The sequence below is a fragment of the Tripterygium wilfordii genome, chromosome 7 (genome assembly GCF_013401445.1).
Source record: "Tripterygium wilfordii isolate XIE 37 chromosome 7, ASM1340144v1, whole genome shotgun sequence".
Lineage (NCBI taxonomy): Eukaryota > Viridiplantae > Streptophyta > Magnoliopsida > Celastrales > Celastraceae > Tripterygium > Tripterygium wilfordii.
This window is the reverse complement of record NC_052238.1, coordinates 662,109-675,343: the sequence shown is the minus strand read 5'-3', so window position 1 is coordinate 675,343 and position 13,235 is coordinate 662,109. Positions and strand designations below refer to the sequence as shown.

Below are 13,235 nucleotides of genomic sequence, written 5' to 3'. Positions count from 1 at the left end.
ACTAAAATAAATTAATACTTGAGAATGTGAATATCTCGTGTCGTTGGCCAATGCTGATCAGCACAGGAACAATATATACATTTTTTAACAATCAAATACTTGGATTAATATTTAAGTTAGAGAAGAATCCGAACTTACCAATTAAGTTAGTGATTGTCTTCACTGACAGCTTCTATTCACACTCCATTCCATCAATCCATGCGATTTACTCTCCAAAAACATCAATGTTAAATTAAGTATACATTGTACATTGTCTTTATTCTGATTAACTAGTAACAAACAGTTTCTTTTTTTTTTTTAATAAAAAAATAAAATTAATTTATTATTTTTAATAAAACTACAAGATCCATTATCCCATTTCCGCCGGGACAGGATCCGAGGTCGACCGATTCAATCAACTCAAATCAAGTTCTGTTAATATTCAATTCAACATTTGAGTGCACGGGCTTCCAATGCACCCGCAAAAAAAAAAAAAAACCACTAAAAATAGAAGAGGTGACCCCATCACTGTCTTCACTTACCGGCAAGAAGGGGCCCGCTTCATTCCCTTTGACTCTTGTTTATAAGTAGACTCGTAGGTGTGTTTTCTCGCAATTTCTGTGTGTCTGCCTCACTTGGTTCGCTCAGAGAACGAGTTGAGTTAGCGATCAGGTATCAGATTTCTGTCGTTATTTATCTAGTATTGCTCTGTAATTGCTGTGCTAGGTTGTTCTATTCGTTTATATTGCCGACTATCAATGTTCTAATGTGCGTATCTATTAGTCTATCTGTATAAAAAATTTCATTTGTGTGCGCATGTATAGGAAGAAATGGACTGTGAAGCAATGGCGTTTTTGTTTGTTGATGTGAATTAGACGATCATATTTTACTATTTCGGCATAATTGCGTGGTATTAAACTGTAGTTTCATGAAAAAAATTGAATTCCTGTGAAATTACCGAGACTTTTTTGTCTGTTTTTTCGAATAACATTTTTTCGATGTGCCTTGCTGCTGATATGTTTGATTGGGTTGGAGTGGATTTGTAGGAATACGCATCTCTGGTGAAGGGGAGGGGAAAAACTGCTTGCGCTCTGATTGATTTTCTTAGCGAGGCTCGATGGGGATATTTATGCCTTTTAATCTTTTGAGAGGAAGATCTCTTGCTGCTATTGCAATATGGGTTTCCATGGTACTCTTGGTACTGACTGGTAGTCAAGTACAATCGGGTTCTGATTATCTGGTTGGGCTGGGGAGCTATGACATCACAGGACCTGCTGCCGATGTAAATATGATGGGATATGCCAATACAGATCAGATTGCTTCTGGAGTTCATTTCAGGTTGCGAGCTCGCTCCTTCATTGTGGCAGAGCCTCAAGGAAATCGTGTAGTTTTTGTAAACCTTGATGCTTGCATGGCTTCACAACTCGTGACAATTAAATTGATTGAGAGGTTGCAAGCAAGGTAATTAGCTTATCATTATATTGTGTATCAAATTCTAACAATCTGTTTCAATCTTGTAGGATATAAATCTGCACTTTGCTTTTAAATTTCACATATATATTTCAGTCACAGCATGGTCTGAATGTCTGATGCAAAACACTAAATATATTAAAAGAACGAAGAAAATGGAAGAAAAAGAAGTGTGCTGATATGTACAATTTTTGGCAATTCCATACACATAAGCTCTGTAGCCTGTCAATTAGATTTATAGAGTTTCGGCTTTTAGCATCTTGAGGTAGCCTATTAAAACCTTTTTTCCCCTTGTTCTTCCAGGTTTGGGGACCTATATACTGAAAAGAATGTTGCTATCAGTGGCATTCACACCCATGCTGGTCCTGGAGGTTATCTCCAATATGTTGTATATATTGTAACATCTCTTGGATTTGTGCGTCAATCATTTGATGCACTTGTAGATGGAATTGAGAAAAGCATTTTACAAGCTCATCAAAACCTCCAACCAGGAAAAATTCTCATCAACAAGGGTAAGAAGGCCTTCTACTCTCTATATGATTATTTTACTGGATGCAAGACAACCTAGTTTGTCATCTTGAGTTCCATGCATGTGCACTCCCCAAGATTCACGAGTTCATATCCATTTTCACACTTTCGTAATTTATGAATTTGTTTAACAATTATGTGTGAAAATGAATGAGAGGTGTTTCTTGTGTGCAAGAAAAGAATAAGGGTATTTTGATGAATGCATGATTTTGAGAGAATTAAATTGTTTACAATCTTTACTTTTTCGATTATAAAATATATTTTGGATGATGTGTTGGTTGAGGATAGCGGCGAGCATGCAACCCAGTATTAGAGTTGTAGGGTGCAATACAAAGATCAAAAGTTCAATGCATGTAAACAGCCTTTCCACATGTTATCTGGCAGTAAGGTCTGCGTGCATACAGCATTACCTTGCCTACCGTGGGAGTCCTGTGCATGTTAGTTGTTTACTTTTTACTTATTGGTTGAGCATTTGCATGCCCTAGTTTTTCCCGGTTAAGATAATAGTCCTCCTGGAATGGGATGCACACATATTTGTACAGGCGTAGCCTATGCAATAGGAACCATACAAGTACATAGACATATCTGAAATGCACTTTATTTATTTGAGGCAAATGAAAATAACTAGATCTATTATATTTCCTTATTTGGCGTTGGTACTTCAACTAGCACATCATCTTCATGATTTGTATCCAAGCGATGTGAATGCAGTTTCTTTTTCTGTCCCTCTATTATTCTATCCCACAGTGTTGTATAATTGCTATAGCTAAGTTACCTGTGAAAATCGCATTTGTGTATTTTTAATTTGTAGCAAGAATTATGCAGTTTTTGCCCCTATATTTTCTTGTGAGACCAGAGCAAAGGACATACCACATACCACTTGCAGCGAACAGAGAACTTGATGTATCATAAGTTATACACTTCATGCCATCTTCGTATGTGCTATTGCACCTAATGATTGTATGTTATCTTCTGAAAGGTTGTTTCAACCTCTTTGTTCTTCAAGTTTGTATATATTCTCACATAGATTTTGGGTTTTTAACCGACAGGAGATATCTTAGATGCTGGTGTGAACCGCAGTCCCAGTGCCTATCTCAATAATCCTGCAGCTGAGCGTAGCAAATACAATCATAATGTTGATACGGAAATGACCCTTTTGAAGTTTGTAGATGATGAATGGGGCCCAGTGGGTAGCTTCAATTGGTTTGCTACCCATGGAACTTCTATGAGTAGGACAAACTCTTTGATAAGTGGGGATAACAAAGGTGCTGCTGCACGATTTATGGAAGATTGGTTTCAGCAAAATGTTAATAGGAGCTCAAGTTCTGATGAAAATGAAGCTGAGGGAGTCCCTCGAAGAGTTTCAAATATAATTCCCACTATTTACAACAACCGTAAGTTGCTATTTTACTTTTGATAAAGTGAATTATATTGCGAAGGTTTATGCAATTATCCAATAAATCAAAGTGTCGAGATACTGATACCACCTTCAGCCCCAATTATGATTTCTTGATGGGATTAGTCATTAATCTGTCTGGGTAGGTAATTGGATTATAGAAGGGCTAACCTTTCTCTGTGATTTTTGTAGTTTTAGTCAACGAAAGATAATACAGGCGAATATGTGGTCTAGTGGTAGAGTTGCACTGGTGCAACTAGAGGTCACAAGTTCAATTCCTCGAAACAGCTTCTCCACATATTATGTGGAAGTAAGGTCTGCGTATCTTGCTTGTCTCCGAATCCGCCCATTGAGGAGCCTTTTACACGAGAGTTGTCTTTTAATCAACGAAAGATGATATTTTGATGACAAAAGCAGATGGTGTTAGAGTAGAATGAATTAAGGTGTTGGTAACATATACACATACAAAATGAATAACTTTTATCTTTGTGGATCTCACATCCGAACTCTTGTCAATTTATATATTTGTGGCTGGGAGTTTGATATTTCAAAATTATGTAAGCCTGTCATCTATTAGAAAGAGTGGTGAAATGGACCTTATAATAACTATGCATTCATTCGTTCAGATAGAGAAGAAACTCCTGGCACTAAGTTCTTATCTTTCTGATGCAGACCATGAACTACTGGAGCTGGCTGCAGCCTTCCAATCTTCTCCTGGTAGACCAGCAACGAGGACTCTGAATGTTGCCAGGCGAGTTAGAGGTGTTCTCAGGCAGGCTGGCAAACCTCAATTTGTATCTGCATTTTGTCAATCAAACTGTGGTGATGTTAGCCCCAATGTACTTGGAACATTCTGTATAGACACTGGTAAGCCATGTGACTTCAATCACAGTACCTGTGGTGGGAAAAATGAGTTGTGCTATGGCCGAGGACCTGGGTACACCCGACTTCCTGGCTTGTTTCTACTTATTTTACTCTCTCAGTTGGACTTTTTTGTGTGGATTCATAATGGTATCTGTACTTAACCTGGCAGTTACCCTGATGAATTTGAGAGTACACGGATCATAGGAGAGCGACAATTCAAAAAAGCCGTTGATCTTTTCAAAAGAGCATCTGAACAAATAAGTGGGAAGGTTGACTACCGCCACACTTACGTAGATTTCTCCCAGCTTGAGGTGGCGATTGCCAAACAAGATGGAGGCTCTGAGGTAGTAAAAACTTGTCCTGCAGCAATGGGGTTTGCATTTGCTGCAGGAACAACTGATGGGCCAGGAGCATTTGATTTTAAGCAAGGTGATGACAAGGTAATAAGTGCTGCAATGATTGTCTTGGATTTTCCATTACTCATGTTAGTCAATGCCTACCTGTTGCCAATAACTGTTGCATTGTGTTTTTATTTCAGGGAAATCCCTTCTGGAGGCTGGTGCGCAATTTACTTAAGACACCGGGCGAGGAACAAGTTAAATGTCAGGATCCAAAGCCCATTCTGCTTGATACCGGAGAGATGACGAAACCATATGATTGGGCGGTAGGTCAAAATATGTTTGGACTTGCTTATGTGATCGTTTATAATGTTTCTAATAAGGATGTGCTATTTCCAAAAGCTATATCCAAGGCTTAATATACTGAACTGGAATGATATATTAGTTCTTTGGTCACACTGGGTTGATGTAATTGTAAATTTTTTTTAAAACTCGCAATCCTTTATTGCATGGACATTATTGTCTGTTTCTATAAGTGATGGCTTTGCTGTAAAAGGAGGAATATGAAATATTTTATTTGCATCTCTAAACATATAGATCACCATACCTTCTGTGCATATCATATCTATTGGCAAGGGTAAAACATTATGTAGCGGATGCTTATAACCTCCCTTTTGATTTGTTATTAGAAAATGTTTCGCTAAAGAAAAGACTTGTTGTTTATATGTTTGCAGCCTTCAATTCTTCCAGTCCAGATTCTTCGGATCGGGCAGCTGGCCATTCTCTGTGTTCCAGGAGGTAGTATTTTCCCTTGTGTATTCTTGTTTCTGACTGTAATGGTACTGCAAAGAGATACCTATCCTCCTCCCTCCTCTAACCCTAAAGGAAAAGAGAAGTAATGTCTAATTTGAGTAAAATGAAAAGTTGTGAATTTATGTACACAGATTCTAAATATGCCAAGATGAGGACCAGTCGGTGCGAATGAGATGTAAAGTTAAGCTTGTTTCTATTCTGGGATGAGAGGGTATGCTCAGGGGCTGAACCTAGGAAAATTTTTGGTTGAATTGGCTTCTCCGAGCGTGAGACCTCTGTGTCCAAATCCTATCCTCCCCAACCCCAAGTCCCCAATGCCAGCAGCCAAAAGAAATATAAGGAAAAACCGAAAAACAGAAACGCACATCATCCTCAATTTGTGGAATTTTCTTTCACCCAAGTATTTGTATATATGCTCGTCCAATATTTTCATGAGGATTTATGCAGTTTTTTGAAACTCTGTATGACAGAATTTACAACCATGGCTGGGAGGCGTCTTCGTGATGCAGTGAAGATGGTGCTCACAAGTGGTGGTAATAAAGAATTCGGCGGCAATCTTCATGTTGTTATAGCAGGATTGACTAATACCTACTCTCAGTATGTAACCACCCTTGAAGAATACGAAGTACAGAGATACGAGGTTGGTAACGAGTTTCATGCAGGTTTCTGCCATGGAATATGAGTGCCCCTTTTTTTTACAGTAAGTTTTTTTTTTAAAAAAATGATTATTAACTTGAGGGGACTAGAAATTGAGACTTTGCCCTGGTTCAAATCCCAAGTAGTAGGCTACCACTAGGCTAGGAGCTCCTTGGGTACGAATTTAGTGAACCTTGAGCAAATTTTATCTATCTGCTTCGCCCCTTTGAATCTAGCACTCAAAGACAACAAAGAAGAGAAATTAATAGAATTCAAACTGGTGCTCATAAGCATGTACGTGTAAGAGTGAGGTCCAAGCAATTACATAAGCATATAAGTGTAAGAGTAAGGGCTAAGCAATTACATGAGTATCCGAGCCTTTTTTTAGATGGTGTTTCCCATCAAGTCATAGAAGTTGCTAGTTTATCTGCAATTCATTTGTTTGTTAAATCTCCCATAATGCTTTTCAGGGTGCTTCCACACTATACGGTCCACACACACTTAGTGCCTACATTCAGGAGTTCCGGAAGCTTGCACACGCTCTCATAGGTGGCCAACCTGTGGAACCTGGCTTCCAACCTCCTGATCTCCTGGATAAACAGATAAGCTTACTCGCACCAGTTGTGGCTGATGCGACTCCTCTTGGTGTAAAGTTTGGTGATTGTAGTTCTGATGTTCCCAAGAATTCCACCTTCAAGAGAGGTGACACAGTGACGGCTGTTTTCTGGTCTGCTTGCCCCCGAAATGACCTGATGACTGAAGGTACATTTGCCCTAGTGGAGATGCTCCAAGGAAAGGATAGTTGGTTCCCAGCTTATGATGATGATGATTTCTGCCTTCGTTTTAAGTGGTCAAGACCTTCAAAACTGAGTACAAGAAGTTATGCAACAATAGAATGGATAATCCCAGAGTCTGCCACTCCGGGTGTGTACAGGTTAAGACATTTTGGCGCAGCAAAGGCCTTTTTGGGTTCCATTCGCCATTTCACTGGTTCATCTAGTGCTTTCGTGGTTGCATGAGAAACTCATATTGTTTGTACATGTACTGCACTTCTGTACACTGTTATGTTTGCGATATATTACACATTCAGTGATTTTGTGCGGAAATTTCTCTCTCACATCCTTTATATCCAACCCAAAAGAACAAAAGTTCCATTATTATGAGAGATTGAGATGAGATGAGATGCTAGGGTTCACCTTACTTCTCTGCAATAACATAAACCAATATGATGATTAATTTTACGCTACATTGTGTTGGTCCTTCCTAGTTTTTACTCGTCTATTTGGATAGGCAATCCTTGCCAGTTGCCCTGCTTATTCCTGTGGAGGTTTGAGCAGATGAGCTTCTTCTCAATAGTCAGTACCACTTGTTAGAGCCTAGAGGTAACTTGAGCCCAAAAAGAAATATTTGGACCTGGGCTTAGCTCTTTAATTTCATTGATAGGGCCAATCTAATACAAACAATTGGCGGCATATACGAAAGCCCAGGAAACTCATTATGTTAATGGGCCAGATCCGTTTTCCGTTGCCGAAATGGGCTTATACATTACAGCAGACGCAAAACGGGAAAACAAAATAATTAAAATAAAGAAAGATATTAAAATGATTTCTCCAGTTCTCCGGCCATCCTGCCAACTAGGGATGACAACGGGTCGAGTACCTTTCCAATTAGTAAATATCAAAACCGTTTCCATTTAAGATACTCTATACCAAAATCGTTCCAAAACCATTTAAATTTCCAAACTCATAACCGTTATATAATTTTATCATCGGGTACTCGTTTATCGTTTAACTTTTAATATTTTTATTTTTTTCTTTGATGATTATATTAATATAAATTAATATTGAGTATGATTTATATTAATTGTGATTTTATAATTCAAATTAGTCTAATTTATAGTTTTATTAGTATGCTTTTATAAATATATACGTTTTAATATATTTTATCATGTTATAATTTAATATCCTAATAGTATAGCTTTATAGATAATTTATAATATTATTATTATAATAAATCTTTTTATTAAATGGTTCGGATATCGTAAACTCGATATCAAAAACCAAATCTGACCTTAAATCCTCACGGGTTTGAAAACCAAAACCAAAACCGTTTTCAAAACATATGGAATCAACTTTTAGGTTTTAAAGAGACGGATGGAGTTACTACGAATAGTAATCGGATCGGTTTTTTTTTTTTTTTTGTCAATCTCCACTGCCAACTGCCAACTGCGATCTCTCACCTTCTCAAAGCGAATAGGGAACCGAAGCTAGCTAAACATTGAACAGACCAATTTGTGAAGAATCAATTTGCTTGGAGCTCGAAATTTGAAGTGACGAGTCTCTGAACTTCCTCACCATTTCTGCATACAAATCATTCGACTGCAAATATATAAGCTAGAGGAACAGAAGACGGAAGGGGAGCATCGCGAGAAATGTCGGTCCAGGAGTATTTGGACAAGCACACGCTCTCTCGAAAAATCGAGGACGCAGTCAATGCGGCGGTTAGGGCCAAGGCTTCCGATCCCGTTCTCTTTATCGTAAGTCTCCTCTCACTATCTCTGTGTGTCTTTGATGTATTCCCGGGAGAAGGCACCAAGTGGAAACGGAACGATGAATTTTTTTATCTGATGACTGCAGTCTAATCATATGAGAAAAGCTGTTCCTTCGGTCATTACCAAGATAAAAGCGAGGCAGATCCTCGACAGCAGAGGAATTCCAACTGTCGAAGTGGACCTGCACACCAACAAGGGCATGTTTCGTGCGTCGGTTCCGAGCGGGCCTGCTACAGGAATGTAATGATCTCTCTTACACTATGCTTGATTGACAATAAGAAGTTAAGAACTATGGAGATTTTTATTTTCTATTCAATTGTTTATTGGATATTTTACTTGCTCTGTCTTTACCGTTACGAGTCATAATGAAGCGTTCACTAGCATCATATATATTCTCTAATTTCTTATGAAAAATACTGGAGAGTGTGGCGTGAGGAATTCTCTATGCTTCGGGTTTAGCTTTTGTTTTTTTTTCAAAATTTACTTTCACCAAAGTGGTACAACACACTAGAATTTGTTTGCTATGTAATAGATCTATATTGATGGTTAATGGTCCCAGGTATGAGGCTGTTGAATTACGTGATGGAGACAAAGGAACATACCTTGGGAATAGTGTGACCAGAGCTGTTAAGAATATCAATGAAAAAATATCAGAAGCTTTGATTGGTATGGATCCAACGCTGCAGTCCCAAATTGATCAGGCGATGATAGATTTGGACAAAACGGAGAAGAAGGTAGTTTTTCTCTGACTTGATTGAGAGTTGATACTTGATGTGATTAGTTTTCTGCTGTGATTCTTCATTCGTTTTAATATGCATAGAATTTGATTATGTGAGTATATGCTCCAGTTGATTTTCATGTTTGATGATGCATTCTACTGAGGATAGTAAATTGCCTTCTTTTAAGGTGCTGAGTACATTTTACTTGCTCATATCATTCAAGGGATAACCTCTATTATTCAAATATTAACTTCCAGGGTGAACTTGGAGCAAATGCGATATTGGCTGTATCAATTGCTGCATGCAAAGCTGGAGCTGCTGAAAAAGAGGCATGCAAATTTTCCAATTTAAACTTTTAATTGCAAAAAAACGATTGGTCTCTCTTTAAAGGTTCTGATGCAGAATTTTGTAGGTTCCTCTCTACAAGCACATTGCTGATCTTTTTGGCAAAACGAATCTTACACTTCCTGTACCTGCCTTCACTGTTATATGTGGTGGAACACATGCTGGAAATAATCTTGCCATTCAGGTATATCCTTGATCTAGTTTTGCTCAAAATTTTTGATATGATGTTGTTTGCTTATGTGCAATTTCTTTCCATGAAAAAAGTTGCAATCTCATACCCAGAATCAATTTGAATGCATTTGACATACTTTTTGTTCAGTATGAGCCATTACAAAATGACTTTTTTTGATAGAAAAACACTTCTCTGTACAATTGTAGGTTTGAGTATACTTCCACCTTTGTACTTACTTGTCATCAGTTTATGATTCTTAAGCAGCACACTCTTTCTTCTTTTCATCTTTATTCTAAACAACTCTTGCAGTCTTCCTGCAGCCTGTGTAGAGATTGGGATTCGTTATGTTGAATTTTTATCTTTATGCCTATGGTTGTCCTACTCGTCGCATGAAATTGAATTTGATATGAACTACCACCAGGAGATAATGATTCTTCCCACTGGAGCAAGCAAATTTGAGGAAGCATTGCAAATGGGCTCTGAAACATATCATCACCTAAAGGTGAATTTTATGTACAAAGTTACAAACTGACATGCCTTTCGAGATTTTTCGTTTTGTTACATTGACTGCATATATCACTCATTGCTCATTGCCTAATAGCCTGAGCAAACTGCTAATTTATTGTAAACCACATTGTCATTCTGTCCATGCTTTTTTCAGACAATTTCTTCCCAAATATTTACTCCATGCACATATTGCTTTTGATTTGAAATTTTACCATGTCGATTAAATTTGAGAAGCTGTGTAAACTCTTTTCCTCAATCTTTTTTATATGATGGTGCTGCCATCCATGGTTACAACTTACAAGTAGGGAATGGACAAAAGAAGTGTAGTTTTACCATTCTTCTGATTTCCAAAAACGGTTCAGTCATACCATTATGGCTGAGTTCTACCATTTCGTGATTAAAATTCATATGAAATAGAATAAAACTGTTGGTAAGGAGCTATTGTTGTCCACTCATCATTGATTTTAATTTCTGTTATTAAAAAGAGCAGGCTGTTATTACAGAAAAATGTGGTGCACATGGATGTAATGTTGGTGAAGATGGTGGTTTTGCTCCAAATATCTCCAGGCAAGTTTGTCTTTGTATGATTTGTCAATATCTCCTTTTTCTTTCCCTATTCTTTGAGTAAATACTTTCGCCATTTGTGTTAATAAGTATTTTTTTTTTCTGTTTTTTTTTTTATGAATTGGCAGCTTGAAGGAAGGTTTGGATCTAGTCAAGGAGGCTATTAGCAGAACAGGCTATAACGATAGAATAAAGATAGCGATTGATGCTGCTGCTTCTGCTTTTTGTATAGGTGGTGAATTCATTCATGCAACAAAATTGCAGAATTTAAAGCTTCTTATGTACATAGTCACTGCACCACCTTTATTTCTTTCCAGTACATTTATTTTTCTTACCCTAATGCAGGTACTAAGTATGATTTGAATTTCAAATCTCCAAATAAGTCTGGGCAAAATTTCATGTCAGGAGAGGATATGATTGAAATGTACAGAGAACTATGTGCTGGTATATTAGTCTCTTTTCTATTCTCTAGTTGTTTTTTGCTGCTTTATTTTTTGCTTATTTGTGACTCATTGTTGACCCAATTTTCTTCTTTTTTTTTGGGATGGTCTCAGAGTTCCCAATTGTATCAATCGAAGATCCATTTGACAAAGAGGATTGGGAACACATCAAGTACTTCTCTAGTCTTGGACTATGTCAGGTATGTACTTTGTCGCTATTGTACTTGGCTTTAATTCTTTGCATTAAATTTATGTCAAGATCTTAGTTTGTCGTAGAAGACATGATCTCAGCTGCTATGTCTAATGATTTGAGGATGTAATGGGGCAGGAACTGAAAAAGAAACACTTAGCTTTTGATTCAGCAAGTGTGCCAGCCCTGGAATTATTACTAGGGTATCGACCATGTAATGAAGTTTGGTTGTTGTGTCGTGCTTCCTGCTCCCTGATATATTTTTTTTATGTTTCTTTTATTTGCCCTCTTTCTTATGGCGAGGTTTGCATTAAAGGCGAGTGGTTTTGCAGGTGGTTGGCGACGACTTGTTGACGTCAAATCTAAAACGGATTGAAAGAGCAATACATGAGTCCACTTGTAATGTTCTTCTTCTCAAGGTATCTGGCTAGCCTAGAAGCCTTTGAATGAACTTCATTTTCCTCCGTTAATTATTCAGATTTTCTACTGATGCATTGCCTTTGTTATGTACTTGAATGTCCTTATCCATGAATGCACTGCCTTTTTATTTGATTAGTTCATAGGCATTGGCCTACTACTGGTCTTGGAGAAAGGGTTTCTGGGATGACCATGTTCTAATTCTTTACTAACATTTTTTAAAATTACCATGAGATTTTGTAGTCTGATATCACCACTGTTTAAATTTAGGTAAATCAGATTGGGACCATAACTGAAGCCATTGAAGCAGTGAAGCTAGCAAAGGATGCCCACTGGGGAGTGGTCATGTCTCATAGATGTGGGGAGACTGAGGATTCTTTCATAGCTGATTTGTCTGTTGGCCTTGCCACTGGTCAGATCAAAGCTGGTGCTCCTTGCAGAGGAGAGCGGCTAGTAAAGTACAACCAGGTTCAGTTTTTGTAAACTCTATGCTCATATTCGAAAATTTTCGCCTTAAATCTGATGTATGTTTTCTATGTCATGCTTTTCACATTTTCTGCAATAGACGGTCAAGGCAACTTTTGACATAATTTTTTGATTAAGAGGCAGCTTTGATAGCTTTTGATCAAATTAATCTTGATTTCTTTACCCTAAATTGATTGGTTTCACGATCAGCTAAAAATTCTTAGGTTCATCCACATGCCTTCATATTCTTAGGTTCACCTTTACCCACACACAATGTGAGAAGAAACAGCTCCTTGTAGTCAAGGAAGATTGTTCAAGGGTGGTCATTCTAGGATGTAATCCAACCACCTTTACTGCTATAGTTATCACAAACTCGAGAACAAGGCTATTTGTGTTGAGGTTCAGTGGAAGAAGATATGAAACTAATGGGTAAAAAATTCTTGCAGTTACTTCGAATTGAGGAAGAGCTTGGGGATCAAGCAGTTTATGCTGGCGATGATTGGAAGCTGACATGACACCTTCCTTATTTCTCTTGCTGTGTTTTTTTTCCCTAGATTATCTTTCAATTTGAAGCTTCAGAAGCGTTAAACGTGTGTATGTGCATCAAATGTCGATGCTGCGTCCTGATTGTTTGTTTTCAACAAATGTCAACGGAATTTTTCTGCCTCTTTAGGATCCAGTGAAGAAATTGTGAACGTACTCTGCAGCACAAACAGACGTAACTATTTGTAGATGTTAATTGTAGGAGTTATGGCTTCCAGCACTTGCGTGAGATAAAGCAAAAGGATTGTTAATGCAATACCATTTTCTTTTTCTTAGCAAGGGTGCCTGTAGTTGACTA

The 13,235-nt window shown here is 37.7% G+C and overlaps 2 protein-coding genes across 2 annotated transcripts; both read left to right on the top strand.

Annotated features, from left to right (window-relative positions):
* Positions 1-505: 505 nt before the first annotated feature.
* LOC120002667 (neutral ceramidase 1-like) lies at positions 506-7,043 on the top strand. The gene is made up of 10 exons (XM_038851426.1): positions 506-651; positions 1,026-1,440; positions 1,753-1,961; positions 3,027-3,371; positions 4,046-4,310; positions 4,407-4,677; positions 4,776-4,901; positions 5,310-5,373; positions 5,859-6,028; positions 6,495-7,043. The coding sequence occupies exons 2-10, from the start codon at positions 1,097-1,099 to the stop codon at positions 7,041-7,043; spliced, it is 2,343 nt and encodes a 780-aa protein (XP_038707354.1). The 5' UTR covers positions 506-651; positions 1,026-1,096.
* Positions 7,044-8,231: 1,188 nt separating this feature from the next.
* On the top strand, positions 8,232-13,207 carry LOC120001488 (cytosolic enolase 3-like). The gene is made up of 13 exons (XM_038849847.1): positions 8,232-8,560; positions 8,661-8,815; positions 9,135-9,309; positions 9,552-9,623; positions 9,707-9,823; positions 10,233-10,313; positions 10,809-10,885; positions 11,011-11,114; positions 11,228-11,326; positions 11,437-11,522; positions 11,845-11,931; positions 12,200-12,397; positions 12,841-13,207. Exons 1-13 carry the CDS (start codon positions 8,456-8,458, stop codon positions 12,907-12,909), a joined length of 1,425 nt encoding a protein of 474 aa, XP_038705775.1. The 5' UTR covers positions 8,232-8,455; the 3' UTR covers positions 12,910-13,207.
* The last annotated feature ends 28 nt before the right edge of the window (positions 13,208-13,235 follow it).

Coding starts and splice junctions, on each gene's coding strand:
- LOC120002667 (XM_038851426.1), top strand. CDS start 1,097: ATGGGGATATTTATGCCTTTTAATCTTTTGAGAGGAAGATCTCTTGCT. Junction 1,962..3,026: donor AAAAATTCTCATCAACAAGG/GTAAGAAGGCCT, acceptor TTTAACCGACAG/GAGATATCTTAGATGCTGGT. Junction 4,902..5,309: donor CGAAACCATATGATTGGGCG/GTAGGTCAAAAT, acceptor ATATGTTTGCAG/CCTTCAATTCTTCCAGTCCA.
- LOC120001488 (XM_038849847.1), top strand. CDS start 8,456: ATGTCGGTCCAGGAGTATTTGGACAAGCACACGCTCTCTCGAAAAATC. Junction 9,824..10,232: donor GAAATAATCTTGCCATTCAG/GTATATCCTTGA, acceptor AACTACCACCAG/GAGATAATGATTCTTCCCAC. Junction 11,932..12,199: donor GTAATGTTCTTCTTCTCAAG/GTATCTGGCTAG, acceptor GTTTAAATTTAG/GTAAATCAGATTGGGACCAT.